The sequence below is a fragment of the Ovis canadensis genome, chromosome 5 (genome assembly GCF_042477335.2).
Source record: "Ovis canadensis isolate MfBH-ARS-UI-01 breed Bighorn chromosome 5, ARS-UI_OviCan_v2, whole genome shotgun sequence".
NCBI classification, from domain to species: Eukaryota; Metazoa; Chordata; class Mammalia; order Artiodactyla; family Bovidae; genus Ovis; species Ovis canadensis.
The window spans coordinates 100,950,014-100,976,605 of record NC_091249.1 but is presented as its reverse complement, the minus strand read 5'-3'; the positions used below and the strand labels follow the sequence as shown (position 1 = coordinate 100,976,605).

Genomic DNA, 26,592 nt, shown 5'->3' with positions numbered 1-26,592 from the left:
AACTCATCTGCCTCTTCACATGGCCACGAAGTCTGCAGATCTTGGAAAGTGTTTGGCATTTCTGGCTTAAACATTCCAGATTCCCTCAATGATTTCTCCTGCAAAATTATTCTCAGACTTGTTTGCCATCCTATAGATGCTCTGATTTTGTCGGTATCGTTAATGTCGTATTAAAATTCTCAGAGCTGAATATAAAGATTAGTTAGTGCTGACTAACAAAGAGATCATTAGGATAATTAATTCCCACTGTGAAACACTATAACTTTAAAGCCTTTTCCCATAATCAGCTATCACGTTAGTTTTCCTCCAACCTGAGATTACATAATTCTGTTTTTTTTTAATACAAATGAAGTCTTTAACCTTCTCTCTGTTATCTTATTTGTGACCCAGCTTTCCAGTGTGTAGAGGGAGCTATATATGGATAGAGACTCTACCATCTATTGGGTTATCACCCGGGCTTGCCTTGTATGCAGATTTGCTAAACATGCTGGCTACATCTTCCTCTACACCAATGATAAAAATGGTGCCTCAGGCAGGAAAGTTACTGAAAACTCCATAGGCCATTGCAAGAGACTGTCTTTAAACTTAACACTGGTTAATTAATTCATATTTAAATGCTACCATCTAATCTCAAATCAATAGTATTGTGATGAGGATTTCATGAAACACTTTCCCAAATGCATGTTCTTTAAAAATCTGAACTCATTAGAAAGTTCAATAAATTTTTGCTCAATTGAATGCAATCATTTGAACTCTTACATCCTCCCGCTTCACTTTTGTTTCCTGTGATTATAAAATTTAGTTTTTACCTTCACATTTGTCTGTCTTTCATGGTGAGTCATGAGGGCAAAAGTGAGTCCACTTTTTTCTGAACTTTTTGAATTATTTTTTTCTTACTTCAGGAAAAAATAATATATTAAAAACACAAGTTTTTAAAAGTATCTACTTTTAGTGGAAAATTTTATTGCGACATTCAGAGTTTAAAACACCATTCCAAAATCCATTCGTTCATTGAGTATCTATTGGTCAGTCTTTGTGAGGCCAGACATGGGGTCTTCAGCAGAGGCAAACTCAGACAACCAGTCAACTCTGCAGTATTAGAATAAGTCTCATCATAAAGGTTTGTCAAAACTTCCATAATTAATGTGCCTTTTCTCAATTTAAAATTCTAATTTCAAGCCCTGATTCATACCTTATAAGTTCTAGAGTGATTGTCAGCATGAGATGTGTGATCCCTGCCCTTAGGCTAGGATTTAAAACCCCAGGCTAACATACAACTTAATACTGAAATGTCTTAATAAAACCTCATCATTATTACATTTGGGGCTTTGTTTCAAGAGGTAAAGAAAAAGAAACATAAAATGCTCAATGTTTACAGAGTCGTCTTGCTTTCCATATGTATGTTACATGTGAAGTCTCTTTGATTTTGAAAATTGAATGTAAATTCAGTGCCCACTTAAACAGTATTGGTTTTATTCTCTTCTTGGTGCACCTTGATTGATGTCATGCTGGAAAAGAGCATCTCTTTGCCTAACTACTGTAAAAACAGTTTTCCATGTCACCTAAGGTTCGAATATGTTATTGAAGTAGAAATGGACTTGTCCCCATTACAAACTATTCTCAAGTTATGAAAAATGTAATCATTACAATACATTATTATATTTAAGTGTAAAAGCTCTGAATTGCAATCTTTGTCATTGAGTGGCATATTTTAAATGAAGAGTAATATCCCAGTTCTCTTAAGAAAGCTTAATGCTGAAAAACAATTTTATCTAACTGTGAACAATGAGAAAAAGCATTATAAAATACATTTTGAGTATGCTATGAAGAATATGAACATAATACAGAATTAAATTTAGCACAATTAAGAGTAGATTTTGAAGATATTTTCTTAAATGCTTTAATGCAGTTATCATCATTTCAGTCTGCAGTTTTAATGAAAAGAAGCTACGTGCACTGACTTTTTTGACAGGTATTATTAAATAAATATGCATTATCCAGCAGCCTATTTGGTTACACAAATGTTGAAGAGTACCTAAAAGTAAACACAAATAGTGGCTTTAATGATATTTCTGTGCCGAAATGTACTTTGATGGTGAGTGTTGTAACGTGCTAAATTCTGAGGTTTGAGTACGACAGAAACCATACTGTATTGAGACATTCCACCTACAGTTTGTGGTCATGAAAGTCTGATTAAAAGTGGTTTTAGATATATGAAAGTATTTTGGGTCAGTGCCTTCTGCACTGAATGCCTCTGTAACCTATTTCACTAAACAAATACCAGTGTGCAAGTATGTCTGCATAACTAAACTGCATCTAAGAGAATTATTAAAAGATATTTTGTATAAATCTATATAATTAATAGTAGTGATTGTTATCCATTCCAAAAGATAGTCTTTATTTAGCTCATCCCTAATCATGACTCATCTGAATGAACCAGAATAAAAAAAGCTTCTAAAGTAATATGATAATCAGATATGAAAACAATAGCTGTATTTTATTTGAAGTACTTTTTAGTAAGGCAGTCAATAAACACAAAATAGAAGGTGAGACATTGGCAGATATTACAAAGAAAAATTATCCAAGTTGAAGCATAAATAATGTATATTAGTAGATTTTGACTAGCTGATGTCAGCTGGTAAATACCTAAATGCTGTATTTTCCAAAGAATGATCAGTGGAGATTCCATAGTTCCGTTTTAGCTTTCTATCTGGAAGACTGCAGTAAGATCTTCAGATAATCTTCATCAGTAGACTCTGAGCCACTAAGACAGGTATATTTTGTAAGTTCATTTCCTATAAGTCAACCAAGAAAGGGATAAAAACAGATTTATTGAGCTTCTACTTTAAATGCAAAGCTTAACTGAACTGAATATTGTACATATGTTATTTTATATAATCCTCTCAGCAACCCCAAGAGTAGGTGCTATCACCATTTTATAAATGAAAAGTCAAACTCGGAGAAAAATCAAATTAATAAATAGAAGATCTGCTTTAAAATCTAGGATCCCCTGAAGCCATACCCCATGTTCTCTTTCTGTCATGCTGCCTTCCATGCAGACGTGATATCAGACTATAATCATTTTTAAAGTATAGGTTTATCTTTTTAAAGTTCCATTTATGAGTTGCTAAATGAAAATTTGGTAGGGAAAGCTATCACAGTATTTTTTTTCAAACTTTTTTCAAGATTTTTTTTTGATGTGGGCTGTTTTTAAAATCTTTACTGAATGTATTACAGTATTGCTTCTGTCTTATGTTTGGGTTTTTTGGCCCCGTGACATGTGGGATCTTACCTCCCTGACCGGGGATCAAACCCACACCCCCTGCATTGAATGGCAAATGGGCATTAAACACTGGGCAGCCAGGGAGGTCTCCACAGTTTTATATAACATATATCACTTTGATATTTCTAAAAAACAGCAAAATAGTTTTTCCTATTTCCTTTTTTAGACAGTAGATCTTTACCCTGTGCCCATATGTCTGCTGTTCTAGGCACTGGGGATACAGTAGTGGGCAAAATAGAGCTCTTGTACATGCTCTTGTAGAATGTGCAGCATAGTGGAAGACAGACATTAAGCCAGTGATCACCCAGAAAGTCATAGAAGTTATAAAATGTCAGAACTATAACAAAAAATAAAAGGTGATAGGTAAAACAAGTATTAACAAAAGGGGGAGAGGGCAGTGAGGAGACCAGGAAGTCAGATTTTCTGTCTGCTAGTCCACACTTCTGTCAACACATTGATTTAGGAGTGTGGGATGAGGGGTGTTCGCACTCCAGTCGGTGGTCTCTAGTTTGGGTGACTGAGTTTACAATGAGATCGGGGACCCAGGAAGGAGAGCAGATTCGAGGTTGAAGATGAAATTTGGGCTTCGGGAGTATGACATTCCTAAGACTTGTAGATAGGCACAGGAGTGGAGGACATCCATTGGGTTTCTGGAGACAGATAAGGAGTAGGACTCTAGATTTTGGAATTACAAGCAAGTAGGTAAAGATGAGGCTGTGAAATTGCTGCACTCAATATGCCAGCAAATGTGGAAAATTCAGCAGTGGCCACAGGACTGGAAAAGGTCAGTTTTCATTCCAATCCCAAAGAAAGGCAATGCCAAAGAATGCTCAAACTACTGCACAATTGCACTCATCTCACACACTAGTAAAGTCATGCTCAAAATTCTCCAAGCCAGGCTTTAGCAATATGTGAACCGTGAACTTCCAGATGTTCAAGCCAGGACATGGAAACAACCTAGATGTCCATCAGCAGATGAATGGATAAGAAAGCTGTGGTACATATACACAATGGAGTATTACTCAGCCGTTAAAAAGAATTCATTTGAATCAGTTCTGATGAGATGGATGAAACTGGAGCCGATTATACAGAGTAAAGTAAGCCAGAAAGAAAAACACCAATACAGTATACTAACACATATATATGGAATTTAGGAAGATGGCAATGACGACCCTGTATGCAAGACAGGGAAAGAGACACAGATGTGTATAACGGACTTTTGGACTCAGAGGGAGAGGGAGAGGGTGGGATGATTTGGGAGAATGACATTCTAACATGTATACTATCATGTGAATTGAATCGCCAGTCTATGTCTGACGCAGGATGCAGCATGCTTGGGGCTGGTGCATGGGGATGACCCAGAAAGTTGTTATGGGGAGGGAGGTGGGAGGGGGGTTCATGTTTGGGAATGCATGTAAGAATTAAAGATTTTAAAATTTAAAAAATAAAAAACTAAAATTAAAAAAAGAAAGAAAACACAGAGGAACCAGAGATCAAATTGCCAACATTCGCTGGATCATCGAAAAAGCAAGAGAGTTCCAGAAAAACATCTATTTCTGCTTTATTGACTATGCCAAAGCCTTTGACTGTGTGGATCACAATAAACTGTGGAACATTCTGAAAGAGATGGGAATACCAAACCACCTGACCTGCCTCTTGAGAAACCTATATGCAGGTTAGGAAGCAACAGTTAGAACCGCACATGGAACAACAGACTGGTTCCAAATAGGAAAAGGGGTACATCAAGGCTGTATATTGTTACCCTGCTTATTTAACTTCTATGCAGAGTACATCATGAGAAACCCTGGACTGGAAGAAACACAAGCTGGAATCAAGATTGCCGGGAGAAATACCAATAACCTCAGATATGCAGATAACATCACCCTTATGGCAGAAAGTGAAGAGGAACTAAAAAGCCTCTTGATGAGAGTGAAAGAGGAGAGTAAAAACGTTGGCTTAAAGCTCAACATTCAGAAAACGAAGATCATGGCATCCAGTCCCATCACTTCATGGGAAATAGATGGAAACACTGTCAGACTTTATTTTTTTCGGCTCCAAAATCACTGCAGGTGGTGATTGCAAGCATGAAATTAAAAGACGCTTACTCCTTGGAAGGAAAGTTTTGACCAACCTAGATAGCATATTGAAAAGCAGACACATGACTTTGCCAACAAAGGTCTGTCTAGTCAAGGCTGTGGTTTTTCCTGTGGTCATGTATGGGTGTGAGAGTTGGACTGTGAAGAAGGCTGAGCGCCGAAGAATTGATGCTTTTGAACTGTGGTGTTGGAGAAGATTCTTGAGAGTCCCTTGCACTGCAAGGAGATCCAACCAGTCCATTCTGAAGGAAATCAGCCCTGGGATTTCTTTGGAAGGAATGATGCTAAAGCTGAAACTCCAATACTTTGGCCACCTCATGTGAAGAGTCGACTCATTGGAAAAGACTGATGCTGGGAGGGATTGGGGGCAGGAGGGGAAGGGGACGACAGAGGATGAGATGGCTGGATGGCATCACTGACTCGATGGACTTGAGTCTGAGTGAACTCCAGGAGATGTTGATGGACAGGGAGGCCTGCTGTGCTGCGATTCATTGGGTTGCAAAGAGTCGGACACGACTGAACGACTGAACTGAACTGAACTGAACTGAACTGAAGTAGTAGATAAAACTGAACTGACCTCTGCAAGATACGTTGGATTTGAAGATGAAGGGGGAAATTTTGAGCCTCACCTTTGATAATAATAATTCAGTCAGTCAGTCAGTCAGGATTTCCCCGGCTAGATACTTTAGAAGCCTTGTTCTGAAGAATGACAGCAAGTGTTCCTCAAAATAAATAAGCAAAGAAATAAACATTCTGTCAACAGTAAGTTTGGAAAGCAGGTTGAAGTTTTTAAAAGTTGCTCAGCCCTTAATATACCACTGTGCCTCATTTCCTACACTTATTGAACTGTGGTCTTAAGGAGAATTTTATAGAAATACTGTTCTACAAAAACCTGCCAGGAAACACTGGACCACAAAGTATACAGGCTTATACTTAAGAAAGTTCATGGTTTTGGGGGGGCCAAGTGCAGTTTACTCAAGACTGAAATTGGGAGCAGGGACATGCACGTTTATAGTTGGTAGCATTGGCAGGTGGAAGTGTTTGAAGCCAGAGGAGCTCCTGTAGCCGACTCATCAGGAAGAAAAGGCAGTGACGAGTGAGGTTTTGAAGATTAGGATGAAATGAGGAGGGGATGGTTTCAGACAGGAAGATTGCCTAGGACAGGAAGCTGATAAAGACGGGAATGATAAAGACGCCTGGGAAATAGACGAGGAAGCGGGAACCTGAGAAGCATTTTGAGGAAAGAAATTACGGGATTTGGTAATAGATTGGAGTAAAAGAAGAGAAAGGCAAAGATAACAATAGAATTTCTGACTTGGGAGAGCAAGTAGGGGACACAGAAGAGTGAAACCAAGACCTAACAGTATTATGGTTAAAGCTCTTCCCAACTCCCTGCTGGATTTCTAGAAAACAGAATATTACTCTGTCTGAAAAAGTACAGTAGGATCCCTTCAAGTGTTTTCAGTTAAACGGCATGAGACTAAACAATTTTGAGGAGTTTTGAACACAGATCTAAAATACTATGTCCATAATGTCATGTCCAGTCTTCGAGTAGCCAAAATACAAGCTCCAGATTTATAATTAAGAAGTATGCTAACATTGCTGAAATTGACTTTTTAAAAAAAATCTTGAATTGTTCAACAAAACAGGTCCCAGGTCACCATCATTATAACACCCTACACAAAATCTGGCATTTACAGTTTCTGCATTCAGCAGCAAGCTAGAAATTGCAATTCTAAGCAGAAATTGGTTTTAGATCTCTTTGCTTTCTTTCCAAACGCGTTAGTGCCAAGGGCTCTGATCACGACACACTTGGTGTTACAAAGGGGAAAAAGTACTGTTTTGTTTTTCAAGGAGTGCTTTTTCTTTTAAAAAAAAAAACCTGCCTGCTTGCTTTCTTTCAGGTGACGTTTACGAAGAGGAAATTTGGGTTGATGAAGAAGGCATACGAGCTGAGCGTGCTGTGTGACTGTGAGATCGCGCTAATCATTTTCAACAGCACCAACAAGCTGTTCCAGTACGCCAGCACGGACATGGACAAGGTGCTGCTCAAGTACACGGAGTACAACGAGCCGCACGAGAGCCGGACGAACTCGGACATCGTGGAGGTGAGCGTGCACTCGCGCCTGGTGAACCCCAAACTCAGGTGGCGGGGCTTGCGTGCAGACCTTCCCTCCTCTCCTCCCTGCCTCCACACAAGCACGACTTCCTTTTCCTAAAATGTTTATATGCCCGCAGGTGTACTCAGAGTGATTGCCCCGATTCTTACTCCACCCTCTCTCTCTCTCTCAAAATGCAAAGTGAGACTGGCATGATAGTAGGGACTCCGTGAATCTGCTCCTTGCTAGGAATCAGGCATCTTGTCAAATTATTAATCTCGTCCTTCTTGAGTCGTCCTTGTCCACCCCAGTGTCAGGCCACCAGAAATGGGAAGTGTGGCTACGGGGACAGCTCACCCACATCTTAGGTGACTTCTCATGATTGCTTTGAAGTATATACTAAAGTATATACTTCTCATGGTTTCTTTTAAGTTTATGCTTTGGCAGCATAGTCAAAGAAAAAAATTAAAGTGAGCTCACTGTAACTTTTCATTTGTTTTTCGCTTTATGTCTCTTTTTCTAATTCATTCTTCCTAATGTATTCTTGCTGAAAGAGTAAAGACAGTTATTCTCCCAGAAGTGTTTTTTTCCCCCAAATCATATAGCGCTATTGATACACGTGCAATCAGAAATCTGATGAAAATGAATTTCTAAATGTCACTTGGTGTTTTATCAAAGTTAGATTTAAAACATGGTTCCATTGTGCCAAAAATAAATAAGCACCATGTTGAAACTCAAAAATATTTCTTATCTTTTACCATAAGTAACATTGCCATACAATTTTAAATGTTTCCCACATGTATGCTATTTAAATGTTATTGCCTTATAGTACCCTTCGTAAGCAATGAATAATAAACCAAAAGGGAATAGGTATAATGAAGTATATATCCCCATTATTCAGACATAAGATGTCCCCATCTATTTTATCCTCCTGTCTTTCTCCTCATGGATTCCTTGATTATGACTGCTTTTCCAGAATTAAGAGAAAATAAATGTTTCAGAAGTGTGTATTCAGAATCAGTCTACCAGAATACAAGTTATTCTTGCCATTGCTTTAAGTGGTTCCATATTATGAAAAAATGTAGTTCTAATCCTGATCAAATTAATCTGCCTCTTACATCCATCTTCTCTTTACCTGTTATAATTGTCTAAGATTAATTCTCATTTCTTTACTTTCACTTGAAAGTTTTTAAATTTTTTTTTAAATTTTTTGCCTAATAAGACCAAGCAAATAATTTCAGAGAAACAAAAGTAGATGATAAGGAGAGAGTGAGAGTGGTATGGTAGTAGGGACTCTGTGAATCTGCTCCTTGCTAGGAATCAGGCATCTTGTCAAATTATTAATCTCATCCTTCTTGAGTCATCCTTGTCTAATATGTGTATTTTAAAATACTTTCAGATTTGCATTACTACACATTTAGTGTTTCACTGACCGATGATTTTAATTGCGGGCTTGCCTTGATCTTGAAATTTAAGATCATTTATTAAATTACCTAGTATGTATTTCAGATAGCATTTTATTCATGCACAGATATAAGTGTGAAAATACATAAATATTAACAGTTGTCAAACCTCATAAGTGTTTTCACATGTGAAAGTGCTTTCACATGCATGCTTGTATACATTGACACACAGTTAACGTGAGTTCTGAAGACGAAACTCTATACTCAAAACTCCACTTCATTACCAAAAGCATTACAATAAACATTGCAGAGCAACAGCAAAAAATTGAATTGGAATTTGTCATCAAACTTGAACTGCTCCTGTCCTTCATATGGTGGGAAATGCAGTTGAACTGTATTAATCTAGGTGAAAATTTGACTTTTTAGATTTGTTTTCTTAGGAGTTTAAAAGTCTATAAATTCCCGTGGTAGATTCATATCAATGTATGGCAAAACCAATACAGTATTGTAAAGTAAAATAAAGTAAAAATAAAAATTAAAAATAATCTATAAAATTATCTTCTGTGGGCTTTGCTCAGGAATATACTCTGTGGTTTAAAGGAGAGTTAAAACTTCACATACTCTAGAGATTTTCATATTCTGGGACAGATGGGTGCCTCAACCAGACTTCTTCATGGTCATGAGAAGAACACTGAGTTGAAAGTCAAAGGGCTTGCACTTGAGGCCTTGCCTTGCACAGTCTTACTGGATGACAAACTGGCTACTTCTCAGGTCTGAAGTTTTCTCTTCTCAAAAAGGAGGACAGTGAATTTGAAAGTTTTGTACAATGTAATTCTTTAAAAAAGCAAAAATAGAGTAGAGTAGCAATTCCATCATTATGTTGCCCTTAACATCAATAGATTAAAGCTCTGAATCTCTCAAAAAGACATTCTGAGGCTCCTAGATCGAAATTAGAAATGCTTTGATTCTCTGAAAATCACATATAAGTCTATCATGATTCAGGACTGGCCTGCTCTACTACCTGAATCACAACAGTCTTCACCATTTGGCTTTCCCACACTGTAGTAATAACTGAGATGATGCAGAAAGCAGTCAAGTGGGATCCCTAAACTTGACAAAGTGTATACCAGAAAAATACAGAGTACTTTTCAAAGTGCATTTCACTGAAGTCAGTGTGCCTGAGATCCTTGGTGAAGATGAAGGGATCTCGGTGGGAAGCTGCATTTGTAGTAAGTTTCCCAAAGTAATTCTTACACACACAAAGTTTGAAGACCTCTGCATGTTGCAGGCTAAGAACCTGTGATGCATCAGGGACTTGAGAAATCTATTCTTAGAATAGATCTAACACAAAGTTGAAAGTTAGGATAGTTTACTACTCCTGGGTAAAATTTTAAATCCTATTTATTTTAATTTAATGGAATACACTTAACTGAGAAAGTTTAATGAGGAGCATAATATGTTTCATGAAGGGTCATTAGTTTTATATTTCCCATTTGGACCATTACCGCTCTCCCTTAACCCTCTGAAAACAGTTTACTCACAAGAAAAAAAAAGATTGGCGAAGAGAGAGGAATAACACGATTCCCAGTATTCAGCCTGAAATACAAATTTCTGGGCCATACCAGAGTAGTGTTACAGGGTCATAGGAAATTGTGCAGCACGTGGGTGTTGAAAGAGATTCCTTCTTTTAGCAAAAAAGCTCTTTGTAATTATCATGTCTTTGCTTGATAATTAGCACTACTGTTACAATGGCACAAAGACTTACAAAGACTTAATAGACTGGGATCAGGGTTTTTTTATTATTATATTATAATGCAGCTTGAATATCTGTTTAGATACAATATATAAATATGCCAGATTTTGTAAATGTGTTAAGTTTTTAATCTACTGGGTAGGGGAAAAAAAACAATTATTGTATTAAAAACACTTCCTTTGAAGAAAGTCCATCTTATTTAACTCTATGACAAGTATACTAGGTATTTACCCAAAATGGTAGCTTGTGAGGCTGTGGAAATTCAGTGGAGACTCTGATGGTATTCAGAAACTGCTTCCTTCATCCCCTTGCGCCTGTCTAGCGCACTCTTGGTTCTCTTGGCTGCCTGCCGACTCCCACAGTTGATGCTGGGGAAGGAGACGTGGAGCTGAGCGCTTCAGGATGAACTGAAGATCTCAGGTCCCAGGGGACATGCTGTAAGCCTGTAGAGCCATTTCTTCACTCAGCAAGGATTTAGCAGGCACCGGCTTACGTTCAGCACCGCTCAAGGACTTCTGAACCAGGAGACAGGCATTCGTGTTAAGGATATGAAACAGACAAAAATTAGCTTGGGAACAGTCAGAGGGCAAAGGAGCAATAATCTCATTAAAGTAATACAAACTGCTGAAAGGAAGGCTTCAGCTAAACAGTTCAACTAAACTTCAAACAGGTTGTTGATCACCAGATCATTCTAGGTGATCCTTGGAGAGACAGAAGTCCCAGACAGGCTACCTCATATCCAGCGCATGTTTTCTAACCACAAAACCCACTTGGGAGCATCACTTAGCACCTGGCCAGGAGGGAACCTCTCACCTCTCAGTGACTCAGTAATTCTGTTTGAGCTGCTCATCTAGTCTGGGCTAGTGACTAAGTGACTCTGTGTGGCCATGGGATAAAACATAAGAACCCGTGCCGCTCCCTGGGAAATCAGAAAGATGGATGTAACCCCTGCAGAAAGGACCTCTGATTCACAGCTCTCTCGGGAGAAGATTACTGGCTTTTCTTTTTGAGGTGCGAGGATGAGAAGAAGAGAGTCTGTGTGTGGGTGAGAGAGGGAGCATTCGAGTGAGGTGGGCAAAAAGAAAGGGGAGAATGAGAGATGATATTTACATGAAATTTTATTTTCTGTTACCCGATTGCTGTTTTTGGATTTAAAGACAGTTCTAGCAAAATATCTCCTTGCACAGTAATAATTAAGGCCTGAATTGGGTCTGCAAAGGCCTTAAAATAGCTAATACACTTTAGTATTCCACAGTGCTCCTGGAGGTTATCAATAAGTTAACTACCTTTACATAGTTGATAAAAATTTAGAACAATTTTTGTTGAAAAGCAAATTCAGCCAATAGTGGAATTGGACTTTACAAACCGTATTACAAAAGTCAGGAGTAGATATAACATATCAAAATATGTCTCTTTTTACATGAGCTTCCCTTATATAACCCAATTAAATAGGTTTCAATTTTATTCTTATAAAAATATAGATACATGAAAAATATATATGCTTCATAGGTATATGTGACACATACTTTTTCTAAAAGAAAAAGAACATTCACTTATATGTTTGATCATTTGTTGAATTTTCATTCTTTCTTGCATTCACTGAACAAAGATTGGCTGAATTCCTGCCATGTGCTATGTGCCATGGAATGCATGGAGATATGAACGTAACCAAGGCCCCTCAAGGTCTCTTGGTCAAGATTGCTCACAAGGTCATGTGTGATCTAGCCTCTGTAATTCTCTTCTCTAGCCTCACCTTTTGTTATTTTCCTCAGCCACCCCCTCACCCAGTTCTCATCCTATACTCAAGCCATCTAAAGATGCTTACATCCTTCAGCTTCTCCAAGCCCTGTTTGTTTTGTCTTCAACATTCCTTACTCAGCCTTTGCTTGGCTTTTATTTAGCCTTCCTTCAGGTCAGGCCCCAGCTTATACTTTTGGAAATATCCTGGAGATGCTCTGTAACTTATGCTTATTGTTTTTCCTATATTATAATATAGGACTCTAATATGTTCTGTTTTCTCTATCAAAGCACTGTTGAAGCTATTGTCCAATTGCTTGTTCCACGCTAGATTTTTTAACTTCTGGAAGGCAGGGCACATTTTGTCTTCCATCACATCTCCAGGGCTTAATGTGAGGTTGAGAGAGTGTTAGGCCATCAGCATATATCTGTAGAAAAAATAAACAGGGGAAGACAGTTATAACAGGATATAGCCATGGGATTGCCATATAGCATAATGTTACTTGTTTAAAGTATAAAAATGTTTTTATAGTTCCAATGAAACAGTTCACTAAAATTTTATAAATTTCATCAAAGCACTGTCAAAAACTACAGTGATCTAGATCCGTACCATCTAATACAGTAGCCACTGGCCATGTGTGGCTAGTGACTGGCAAATGGGGCAAGGGAAGATGTAGAATACAGTGATATCGAGAAAGTTCTGTGGGACAGCACTGGTCTAGACTGAAATCTGAAAAAGGAGGCATTTAACTAATTGTGTTTTCAAATCGACACCAGGATTAATTGTTCAATGTGAAATTAGAACAGTGCATTTCAGAGGTGAAGAACTGTGTAGCCTTGAGATTTTAGAATCCAAAGCATAAATGTTCACTTTGAGAGACACCAGTCTGGAATTACACACTCATCGTAAAACTGAAAGCACATTTTGCCCCCACACCAGTAACCGCAGAGTCAATCAGTAAGCTTACCGTCTGGTTCGAAAGTTCTTTTGAGTTGTCCAGGCTGACAGGGAGCACTAGCCACGTGAACGAGGTAATGCATGCTGTTTTTTTAAGTGTGAAGCTTGTGAACGGAAGGATGGTAGGTCTTCCTTGTTACTATTTTTAAACTTACTTGAAGCAGCATAGGCTAGTATTTAACTTTATAATTAGTAATTAATTTCTTCAGAAAAGCAGGTTTTTTCCAGAAACTTAGAGAAGTAATATTTTTGAGCTACATTAAAAATTCTTCTTAGATTACTGTGAATTATAATTAAAATAGTTCTTACTGCGAGTAGCTCAGTAATTCTGCCTTGTCCTCTGTTAAACTAAATATATAATTGCTTTTAGATAGATAGTATTGAAAATTGAAGGATTAGTATATTCCATAAAGATTTAAACCTTCAGTGTTGAGTATTCTAAGGAAAACAAGAAAAAAGTTATTTTGTTAAAAACAGTAAAAGAAAACGTTTTGCATATTTTTCCTAAGTTGTAATGTTTGGTTTTGTTTATATATCTTTAAAAGACTTTTGTTTGTCTCTGTAAATCAAATTTATATTTGTTCCCCAAAGTCTAAAAGAAACAGGTCTAAAATATATTCATATTTCTCATCAATCCACAATGAATTTCTGTATATAAAATTTGAAAATCCATTCCTTTTTAAAAATAATGCACTTGCTTAATTTGCATATATTTTATAAACATGAAAAGCTGCTTCACATGTCATTTATTAAGAAAATCACTGTTGAACAAATAAAGTGCATGTTAGATTACTCAAGTTATATGCACAAGGCAATAACACATTACCTCTCATCTCTCGTTACACAGCTCTAATGGCTTAGTACTAACAGAGTCAACAGAAAATTATTTAATAATAGTAGGAGCAGAAAAGACAATAGGTTTCAAAATACAGCCTTTTGTCAGTAGTGAAACTGCTTTATAATTATTAACCATCACCATTTTATCCTTATTATTTTACATGAATCACCTTGAATTGGAACAAACCAAAGTCTTCATGGTTTTTTTCCCTCAATATCTGAAAGTGAAAGGGGGAAACATTTTTTAGCCTGAATCATCATTATCAACATTTAATGACATTTACAGAGTTCATGACACCTACAGCTTGGTGTTGGACTGCACATTTGAACCAACTGTTGCATTCTAGCCATTTACAGTCCTTAGGTAAACGTAACATTATTTGGTTTTAAAACATATCAAATAAGATATCAAAGAGTAGAATATCCTTATTTCCTTAGGGTTGGTACTAAGTATATGGCTATGAAATACTCAAAAGTGAAGCTTTAGGAACAATTTCAGAGTCCTGCCTAGAATCAGAATAAAAGATGGTGAGTCTTTAATCAAAGGATGTTTATTATTTCAACTGCCTCACTGCATTTTTAAGAACTATTATTATAAGCCTACTTCCTTTCTCTGAAGGACATGATGATGTTTTATTTATAATTTCAACTGCCAGCTCAATGTATGGCATATTGTAGACATTTAATAAATATTATATATATATGTACATATATATCAGGCTTTCCAGGTGGCTCAGTGGTAAAGAATCTGCCTGTCAGTACAGGAGATGCAGGAGACATGGGTTCAATCCCTAGGTCAGGAAGATCCCCTGGAGAAGGAAATGGCACATCACTCCAGTATTTTTGTCTGGAAAATTCCATTGACAGAGGAGCCTGGTGGGCTACAGTCCACAGGGTCGCAAAGAGTTGGCCACAACTGAGCGACTGAGCGTGTGTGCATGGATATATATATATGTATGCATATATTCAGATACATCTATACCTGTGTATATATACTTATGTATATATATAAAATATATATATATATAAACAACTTACTGATGATCATTATGGTATAAATATTAAAAGTTACCAGATTTTCTTCATTGACGTCAGATATGTTCTAATAATAATAAAGGGTGAAACTCTTTCAAGAGAACCAGAGATGGATAAAGGCTGTTGCTTCCCTCATCACTCAGTTGGTAAAGAATCCGTCTGCAATGCAGGAGACCCCAGTTCAATTCCTGGGTTGGGAAGATCCACTGGAGAAGGGATAGGCTACCCACTCCGGTATTCTTGGGCTTCCCTTGTGCCTCAGCTGGTAAAGAATCTGCCTGCAATGTGGGAGACTTGCATCCCTGGGTTGGGACGATCCCCTGGAGAAGGGAACGGCTACCCACTGCAGTATTCTGGTCTGGAGAATTCCATGGACTGTGTAGTCTCTGGGGTCACAAAGAGTCAGACACGACTGAGCAACTTCCACTTTCATCACTTTATATAAGGGGGAAAAAAAGGCATGTGGACAATGTAGAGATATTTCTTGTAGCCCTGGTGGAAAGTAAAAGACTTTCAGACCAATATATGTAGATTCCTGGGAAAAAGAGAAGCAATGGTGGTACTTCAGCCAGGATCTAACAAGAGAGATCGGAGGGTCTCAGACAAAATGCCTCCGGCCCAGTCTGAATCACTGGGGAGATCTTGCTTAAAGGCTGATTCTGATTCAGTGAGCACAGGGCAGGGCCCAAGAGTCTGTATTTCCAACAAGCTCCCAGATGATAACTGATGCTGCTAGTCTGTGAACCAAACTGAGTACCAAGGCACCAGAGCCTTTCCAAATATCTATTTTCTCTAGTGTGGAGTTTGAAAGTACATTTGTGAACATTTTTCATACCATAAAAAAAATTTGTTTTTAACTGATATATGGTTAAATTAACTCTTGGAAGCAAGCATGTTACACTTTTGGAAGCACAATATAAAAGGCCTGTTATTACACAGTGAAGTGAGCACTGCATCTCCTGGCCCCTCCCTATGCGTGCCCATCAGTTGCTAGTGGCTCCCAAGAGCAAGTGTCAAGGAAGATTCTGAGTTCAAGACCAGACTCGGCAGGCAAGTATGATGTCAGTGGTTAGCAGTGGGTACAGAGAGTGGTGGCAGCTATACATTCCTCATTACCCTCATGATCAAAATAATTCATAGGACATTCTGGAAAAAGACTCCAGACTCCATCATTAAAAGCACTATAATTAGGCAAATGCTGCATATGGATGCAACAGATTGGGTGGGTAGATTATCTTATTGGGAATATATCTCATTTTACTAATAGCTGTTTGGCATGTTATCCAGTCACGTCTCAACGGCATTTAGTGTGTTCTGTGTGATCCCGAAGTTTAGCCACCTAATGGAAGTTTTCAATAAGAAAAAAAAAAAAAATCCCTGTCAATTATTTCTAAAGGTCATAGAGTTAATGACTAGCTGGGAGGTTAATTAGATTCTGAAAGCCTCTTCATATCAATTAAATCTCTTATCTTTATGTTTTAGTAAATAAACTCAGTAACTATTTAGAGCTACTGTTTTAGGATAAGAAACGCTGTAAACAGTAAATTCTAAAGTGGGTATTTGGTTTTTTCCCCTCACATCTGATAAAATATTTTTACAAAAACCCTTATATACAAATGAATAATAGTAACTCTTATTCAAGAATTTCTGAATTTAAAACTTTATTTTTTGATATACCACACAAATGCTTCTTTCAGTTCAGTTCAGTCGCTCAGTCGTGTCCAACTCTTTGGGACCCAATGAATCGCAGCACGCCAGGCCTCCCTGTCCATCACCGTCTCCCGGAGTTCACTCAGACTCACGTCCATCGAGTCAGTGATGCCATCCAGCCATCTCATCCTCCGTTGTCCCCTTCTGCTGCCCCCAATCCGTCCCAGCATCAGAGTCTTTTCCAATGAGTCAGCTCTTCACATGAGGTGGCCAAAGTACTGGAGTTTCAGCTTCATCATCAGTCCTTGCAAAGAATACCCAGGACTGATCTCCTTCAGAATGGACTGGTTGGATCTCCTTGCAGTCCAAGGGACTCTCAAGAGTCTTCTCCAACACCACAATTCAAAAGCATCAATTCTTCGGCGCTCAGCCTTCACAGTCCAACTCTCACATCCATACATGACCACTGGAAAAACCATAGCCTTGATTAGACGGACCTTTGTTGGCAAAGTAATGTCTCTGCTTTTGAATGTGCTATCTAGGTTGGTCATAACTTTCCTTCTAAGGAGTAAGCGTCTTTTAATACCTGTACACATTTGTAAATAAGTAACATATTTTAGCACTTGTGGCCTGACACAGTCAGTCATTTCTGTCATGTGAATTCTCTTTGGATAATACAGCCAGGTTTCAGATGAAATGAAATGACTACAGGTGGCTATTAACATTTTAATTAATTGAAATTAATAAACTCAAAAGTTTAGTTCTTCAGTCTAACTGACCACATTTCAAGTGCCTCATAGTGACATGTGACTAGTGGCTTCCATTGGTCAGGATGGGTCCAGAAATGTTCGTCACCCCAGAAACCTTCTACTCAGCAGCCCTGGTGTAAGAATGAAACTGGCAAACCCAGCACTCTTGTTGATGAGGTAACTAGCGTGATGGTTGATGGATACAACATAATAAGGGACCTGTGAGCTGGAGAGGTTGCACCAGCCATTCCATCTTTCATTCCCACGGCAGGCATTGGTTGCATCCCTACTGGGTGTTAGGGTCTGTGCCAGGGCAGGGAGAATCAATCAGGAAAGCTGCATCATACTCCCAGGAATGGCATATTTGTTAAAGTAAGTGGGATTCTGTGGATCAAGATGAGAGGATGGAGGGAACACTGAAGTTGAAATTACCCTGAGGAAGAAAGAAAAACGGAGGAAGGGGCAGGAAAGGACAGAAACAAACCAGGTCAACCCTAAGCTCTAAGCTTTTCCACCAGAAAGGGAATGCGCATGTGTACCAGGCTCAGGTTTCCTAATTAGGTATGCGGGGAATTTTATCTTCTCCCCAGGCTTCCCGACTAGGTTCTCCTGAAAGGTGGTAGTTCTGAATTAATTTCACATGGGGAAAAAGAAAGCTGCAGGGCAATCTTCCTAAAGAATGTTGTTGGAAGCATTATCGTGAGAGTTCTCCTTTAAATTTTACTTGTAGGAAGGAACTTTTAAAGCCCCACAGATTTGGAGAGAGATTAGTTCTGGTTATGGCAACACCACACATTATTAGTTCTATAACCTGGGCTGACTTGTTCAACGTTCTAAGTTGGTCCACCCTGACCCATCCTGGCTCACAGGGCTGATGGGATGATCATGGCTGTAAAAGATGTCAGAGCCCACTGTCAACTGTTAAGTTAGGTGGTGGTTTAGAAGCTAAACGACTCTTTGTGACCCTGCGGAGTATAGCCCACCAGGCTCCTCTGTCCATGGGATTCTCCAGGCAAGAAAACTGGAGTGGGTTACCATTTCCTTCTCCAGAGGATCTTCCTGACCCAGGGTTCGAACCCAGGTCTCCTGCATTGCAGGCAGGTTCTTTACCCACTTAGCTTCGAGGAAAGCCCTTAAGTTAGGTAAGATGTTTTTATTTTCAACATCAAGGGAAAAGTTCAGAAAATTTAAGGTGTTTTACCAAAAGACAGAGAAGCAGCAGTTTTTTATATTGAGAATAATTATATAGCATTTTCTATTAATAGTTGTGTGTGCTTAGTCACTCAGTTTTGACCCCTTAAACATGTAGCCCACCAGCCTCCTCTGTCCATGGGTTTCCCAGGCAAGGATACTGGAGTGGATTGCCATTTCCTTATCCAGGGGATTTTCCCGACCCAGGGATCAAAATTGCGTCTCCTGCATTACAGGCAGATTCTTGACCCACTGAGCCATCGGAGAATGCCTTAATAAATATCACATTCTTACATAAATAATGATAGCACTTAAATAAATTAAAAATGAAAGTGAAGTTGCTCAGTTGTGTCCGACTCTCTGCAATCCCATGGACTGTAGTCTACCAGGCTTCTCTGCCCGTGGGATTTTCCAGGCAAGAGTACTGGAGTGGGTTGCCACTAATAAAGGCTAGTGAATTGATGTTTTTTCCACAAGCATTTGTGGAGTGTTCCCTACGTGCGAGGCATTGTGCTGAGTGCATAGGAAACGTGACTGTGATCATCCGGGTCGGTATGCCGTTGTGGACACAGCATGCGCAATATTTGTTCCCTCATTCAGCAGATACACATGAACATGGAGATCAGGCGCTAAAGTTTGTGCTAGTTACTGGTGATGCGCCGGTGACTATCCTGTCCACCAGTCTGAACCTTGAAAAGACTTAGGGCACAGCAGGCTAACTGAAGGAGAAGAAAGTAATTTCAGTTGTGAGCCCATGAAAACATCCATCTCATGGTGGGTTAGAGGGGAAAACACAACTTTGAAAGATAAGTAGAGTAAGTTGATAGGCTGAGCCAGTCTGCAAGTCATTTTTCCCCCATGTAAAGTAAAAGCAAGACTAATACAGGTCATGATTTAGAGATATACAGATGCGTACACACACACACATCTATGTGTACATGAAGCAGGCTTTAATTTTGTTTCCCATTGGCACCGGAATTTTGTTTTTAGTATGTCGTTTCTCTGTAAACATGTGGTTATGATTTTTAGGGAAATTCTATAGAATACAAATGTTTGAAAAATGCAGTGAATATAATTACCTTTAAGTTTGACACAAGGGTCTCTGGTGTTAAGAATGGAAACTTTCAGGTTGTATCGGACATCCGCATCTTAACTGTACAGATGAGGATCCCTCTACCCGCTCCCTAATTTCTAAAACACCCTCCATCTGGCTGAGAGGCTGGAAAATTGTTACATGCCTGTGTAACATTCGTATAACCTAATAGTTCTCCAACCTTTCCCGCAGTTCAATCATTGGAGAATGTTCTTTGTTTTTGTAGTCCGCTGTTTCACATAGTAACAGCTTGTTGTATTTTGGTCTGTTTGCCAGAGGGAAGGTTTATTTTTAAAACCCTGAACTCTGAATTTTTCTTTATTTTTCCAAGATTGAAAGCAGCTGAAATGCCTGGAGTTACAGGTTGAAGGCTGCTTTACAATATGTGAAGAGAAGCTTCTTTCCCTCCTCCCTTTGTGTGTGTGTGTGTGTGTGTGTGTGTTTAAATTTTTTCCGAACAAATGTCTTCTAACTGGTAGTTGTCTAAAAATAGAAAACTGCCTAACTAAAAATAGCCTGGCTCTAGTTCGTGCCAAGGAAAATGGAGAGGAATAGGCGTGGAATAGAAGGCTGAGTAATCCAGTTCTATTCATTCAGAGAAACCTTTGAGAATGCAGCGATGATAAAGTACCCTCCAAAAACCGCAGGCCTGAGTCTCCCTTCAGACTTCTAGGTGCCAATAAACATTTTAGCCCCAGGACACAGTTTTTTTCTCATAGGTTGTAAACATTTTCTAAAAGACAAGGCTTTGTTTCACAGAAATCTGACCAACTGCCATAACTAACTTTCCTAAGGTCTTAAAAATCCATAATTATAACATGTATTTCAAAAACGCATCTTAAATGAAAGTATTGTAAAATAATGTATATTGTGTAATAATCAGGAGGAAACTGTTATAATAAAAACCGCTTACTGCTTGCAATTAAACTCGAAACTTTCAAGAGTTTCGCAGAAAGAAAATTATTCCTGTGACTCATTGTAGCTAAAAAGAGCGGCTGACTTATTTTAGTTTAGCTCCCTTGGACGTAGAATTCTCTTGTTACGTATGTAACCGCTTGATATACCAGTATTTAGTCTCTGTTCTTACAACTATGCTTTGCATCCAAGTGTATTTTCACTTTTAATTTTATAAAGGGAGTAGAAACTACTTTGAGAAGGAACATTTTGAAGGTAGGATGGCTTTCAGTTTAGAGAAACGGAATTCTGAGTAAGCCTTAAAAAAAAAAATACAGACACCAGTTTTGCAATTGTAACGCTTTTTCTCTCTCTCTTTTTGTTTTGCTTAAGTAATCTGAATAACCAGGTCAAACATAGCAACAGGGTGTGGAAATGTCAGCACAGTTCATGGGGTTATACGGGTCTGAGCATTGTTATGCCCAGTTCCTGTAGTGCTGCTGGTGATAAGACTCTTGAGACAAAGGACGATAATTGATGGAAAGAGACTTAAATCATTGCTAGAAGAATCAAGGTCCTTGTATCTATGTACATCAACTCCTCTGGTCTCCTTCCGTCTTGTAAAGCATTTTGTCGTCTTGCCTGGTGGCCCCCTACTGCTCTTTGTAATGGATGCAGACCACAAGTGATTCCTTCATGCCTCATACAGGGTGTAATTGTGTCTGTGTGGTGTATTAGTAATTACCAAGCTGAATTCCCATATTGTATCTTTAGTGCAGGCATGGAAAAATAGGACATACAACCCTGCATAGCCATTTTCAACCTAGATAGTGAGCCACTTAGAGCTGCATTCCAGGGACAAAGCCTTTTATATGCACACTTTTTGAACAAAATTTTCATTGTTGAGTCATTTGTGCTATGCAGGATACATTCCGTTTTAGAAATAATTAACCTCTAATAATATATGTACTTCTGACTTTTCAGCAAAACCTTTATAATATGGAAAATATTGCTATTTTAATTGCTAAAAAATCATTTTAATATTGCTCAATAATAGTGATATGAGCTATAATAGCCATGCTAGCGTATCGTATGAGAAGAACAGTGCATGAATTACTACATACAACATTGTATGACATTCATAAATATTAAATAATATAATTGTTTTATTAGCATTTTTACTTTAAATAATGTTGTTTTCATATATAATTTATCCATCTTGGCTGAAGCATTGTTAAACTTCAGAAAAAGCTAACAATGAATTTTTGTTACAGTAAGCAGATATAAATTAATAATTAATCTCTTTGCTATAAAATTTGCATCCATTCTTTATGTATTACGTAGCCAATATTGATTTGACTACTTTCTACTGGTTGGAGATTTGAAATATCTACAGCATTATTTATAATAGAAGGCCAAATAACACAAGCAGAATGGTTTAAACACGAGGTGTATTTATTCTGTGCATCAAATGCTTATAATGACAGCTGAAAGCTATTAAATGTAGCAAAGAAGTTAATATGGCCATTTTATTAGTGATAAGCAATGACATTAGATTTATGTTGTTATCAAATATGTGCAAGGTTTTAATTTCATTTTACCTCCAACTTTACAAGTGGGCTTCCAATATGTGTATTTTAGATGTTTACTTCCACTTTTATCTGTAGATATTTTTATTCTAGCAGTAATTATTGAATTTCTAGAATATATAGACCTTTATAGTGATGCCAGGAGAGATACAAGTTGGGAAGCTTCCATCTGTGACCTCACAAAACTTACAGTCCAGCTAAGGTAGAAAATACATATGTGAATCAACAGGACAAAATGGCCTAACAGGCATTATGAGATATTGGCGGAGGCAGCGTAACAGTGTTTGGGAGCCCCAGTTCCCAAAGGGGAGCTGAACTACCCATTTGTGTCCCTCCCTACTGCTTACCAGTTGTGTGTCCCTGGACAAATCACTTCAGTGTTCTTCCTCTTTATTTTTCCCCTTTCTAAATGGGGTTTAATAATAGTACCTAGTATATAGCTATTATGAAGTTAAATGATTGAATATTTTTTAAATGCATAGAACAGGGTCTGGCACATAGTAAGGTTTATGATGATGATACCTTGTAATCAAGTAACAACTATAGAAAGAATATTTTAAAAGCTAGAAATGGTAGTCATGATAGGTGATGTCTTTTTAGCTCAAACAATTGAAATGCAGAGAGATGGTTGTGAATTGATGAAGCGGATCGAGACGAACCTTTCAAAAGGTTATGCAAAGATTCACAAGAAGAAAGGAGCAAGGGCCTGAAAAATACTAGTTTAAGAATTAGTTTTAAGAATTGAAAGTTCACAGAGAGAAGGAGCAGTAGGAAAAATGGCAAGGGCAATGAGGAAGAGGAGGAAACAGATAAGAGCTCTAAATGTTTGGTGCAGAATCAGGTATAATACGGAAGGTATAAGAACGATACTGTATGGTCTCAAGCAGAAGAATAACAAAATGACAACCAGATAGAAGTAATATAATTGTAAAATGTAGATGTGCCAAAACATTTTAATTTTTACAAGCAACATGTATATGTGTACATCCTATAAAGCCTAAAACCTTTCATTATACTTATATATTTTAAGCCATTTATGCCATCCTGTGAACAGCTATGATTATAACATAAAAAGTTGTTTTTGAAATATGCATGTAATTTCAGTTTGCACTGATAATATGCACATGCATTTATTTCTCTGACTAAAGACGAAATGTCAGATGTAATATCTTAAAGAAACAAATTATAAAGACCTCAGCAAGCATATTTAAACTGTATAAGCTTCTCTACATTAAATTGAAGAAATCAAAATCTGTAAATTTTGATGTTCTTAATGAAGTATGTGGACTTGCCCAATGACTCAGATGGTAAAGAATCTCCCTACAGTACAGGAGACCCAGGTTCAATCCCTGGGTCAGGAAGATCCCCTGGAGAAGGGAATGGCCACCCACTCCAGTACTCTTGCCTGGAGAATTCCGTGGACAGAGGAGCCTGGCGGGCTACAGTCCAGGGAGTCACAAAGAGCTGGACACCACAGGACGACTAACAGACACGCGCAATGCAGTGTGTGCACTTTGAATGACCACGTGAACAGGCCAGGATTCTGGATACAATACTGCCAAGTGTAAAAACTTTACCCTTAGACTTGCACGCCTGTAATCTAAAAGCTCAGCCATTTTTTTTGGATATTAATTGAAGTATAATTGACTTACAATGTCATGCTAATTTATGATGTATGGTATATGAGACATATAGACATTACTTATATATGTATATAATATATATATAGATTCTTTTCCATTATGGTTTGTTAGGCCGCAGATGGTGTGGGGGAAGGGGCAGAAGCAAGTTCTAGAGAGTCAGACAAATCTGGTTTCTTCCACTTTCATAAACTCCATGCTCTTGGGCAAGTGTCTTAATCTCTGCTGATACTTAGCTTCATAAGCGGTAAAATTGGGATGGTAACTCTCACTTTTGGTCTTTTTGTGCACATTAGCTTGTACAAAGTACATATATAGCCATTAGCACATGTTGGGCACATGACGCCTCTAAACATGTTATTTCCTTTCCTTCTGCTCCTTCCTCCTGTATGTGTAAACATAGACAATGTTTTCTAACTTTTCTCTCTCTCTCTCTCTTGCTCACACACATACACACACACACACACATTCACACCTTGGACATTGAAATCTTCAGTATATCTTGTGATTACGTTCAAACAAAATGTCGTATTTCTAAATTGGTACATATAATACATGTATAAGTATTTTCTTGGGTCATGAAGTCATGAAATTCTTCAGAGATAAAATATTTACTATACAGATTTTAAACTAAGGAAAAGGTAGAGAGGGGTTAAAAACTAGGAATCACAAATAACTCTATTAACGAAGGTCAAAACAGAAATTTTAAAACTAGGTTGAACCCTGTCCCATGGAGGAGCTGACCCCAGGTTTGTTGGTGAGCTCTGGCAAATAGAGTTAGGATAGAATTTGTCCCCTGGTGTTCCTTTTGCGGGCTTCCGTGGTGGCTGTCTTGGTGAAGAATCCACCTGCAGTGCAGGAGAGCCCGGTTTGATCCTGGGTTGGGAAGATCCCCTGGAGAAGGGAATGCTTACCCACTCCAGTATTTTGCCTGGAGAATTCCATGGACAAAGAAGATTGGCAGGCTGTGTAGTCCACGGGGGTCAAACTACCATGTATCCAGGGAAGAACACAGTGAAAAGAGAGAGGGTGGGGGAGGGAGGGAGAGTGGGAGAGAGCTTGATTAAGATTTTAAGGTAAGGAAAGTAATTAGCAAATCTAAGACAAGAAATTCCATACACTGCTGGTTTCTTTTCTGACACAAAAACAAATAATTGATTTCATTAAAATACTAGCCAGCCAACAGTGTTTAATGTGATAGTACTGTTAACAATAAAATATATCTTTCTTACATCGCTTCTAGCTTTGTATCTTTGCCCTGACTCCCTCAGTATTTTGATGGCAGTAATGATACATGCTCTTGGAAGTGAGCCAAGCACGCTAACACATTACACATTTGGCTTAGTTCCAAGTGAACAGGTGTTTTAAATATTCCAGTCACATACCCACAATGTATATCGCTACTGGGGAAAGGATATTCGCTTCTGAACCACTGATGTTCCTTTGACACTCCTCTGAACCACACCTACTTTGCGCTCTGAAGACCTAGCAAAGATGAATTGTGATTTAAGGATAGACAACCATCAGAGCCCTAATATTTCCTATAGGAGGTGCAACAAATTTTATAGGTCTGGACTCTACACCTGACATCTAGTTACTGAGATCAAAGCACTTGCTGATCAATATTAGAAAAAAAGGAGAAATATTTCATTGCTTTCCATGATTGAGTTCCTACAAATATGGGAGATTTTATATTAGAGAAAAAAATTAGTAAATTATATGACAGCAAACTATTTGCTATATTATGATTAGGGAAAGAAATTGGTTTTCCACTAGACACCATCATTCAGTTTGCAAATGTCCTAAAATAAAACAACCAAAAAAATTGTGGAACCTAAATTCTGAAAGTGAAGTATTTCCTTCTGGGGGCAAAAAGATGAAAACAGCTATGCAGAAATACATCTACCCAGAAGTAATTCTGAAGATCCTTTCGAAATCCTTAGCTTCATGGTATAGTATGCATGTGCACGTGCGTGGGCACACACACACACACACACAGATACATACACATGTACACTCAGTTCACGTGAAACTGACAATTTTTCCAGCAGGTAAACTTGGTTATATAACTTGCATCTTCTTGTGTCCTGTTTCCTGTGTCTGATCAACAGAATTTTCACTGATTTCTATCTGTCCCTCTGGCTGCAACAATAAAGTAGTATAAAAGGTTGAAGTGGGAGGGGGTTCTCACTTCTCCCAGCCACTCGCTTTGACTTCACACCCCATCTCGGTATAGACTGGAGTCCTCTGACCAGTAGTCAGTTGTGCACATGACCTCATGGAAACAGACGTGGACTCTGTTTTGCTTGCTCTTTTAATGATACTGTTTCCCCTCATCTTTTACAGTGGACTTTAAAAAGAAGTGGGAGTCTATTCAGAATGATGGTGATGGCTGTTCGAGGCATTTTTAAATGATTAGGTGGTTACTGTGTGGTTAATATTATTTATTCAACAGAAAATTGACTTTAAGCCCGTGTAAAAAGCCAAGTATCATAATTGTAAACTTCTTTTAAATGTTATACAACTTTGTTTAATTTCACTTTTCAAAAAGTCCAGTTTCCCATCCGAGAGACGTGTGTGGGTTG

General features: G+C 38.2%; 1 protein-coding gene across 25 annotated transcripts in view; it reads left to right on the top strand.

Moving 5' to 3' along the window:
• Window positions 1-26,592, top strand: part of MEF2C (myocyte enhancer factor 2C) — a 178,280-nt gene that overhangs the window by 89,531 nt on the left and 62,157 nt on the right. For all 25 annotated transcript variants that reach the window (XM_069590079.1, XM_069590080.1, XM_069590071.1 and 22 more), the window contains one exon: window positions 7,284-7,487. In XM_069590079.1, the coding sequence (XP_069446180.1) occupies window positions 7,284-7,487 (204 nt within the window). The remainder of the gene's footprint in view (window positions 1-7,283; window positions 7,488-26,592) is intronic.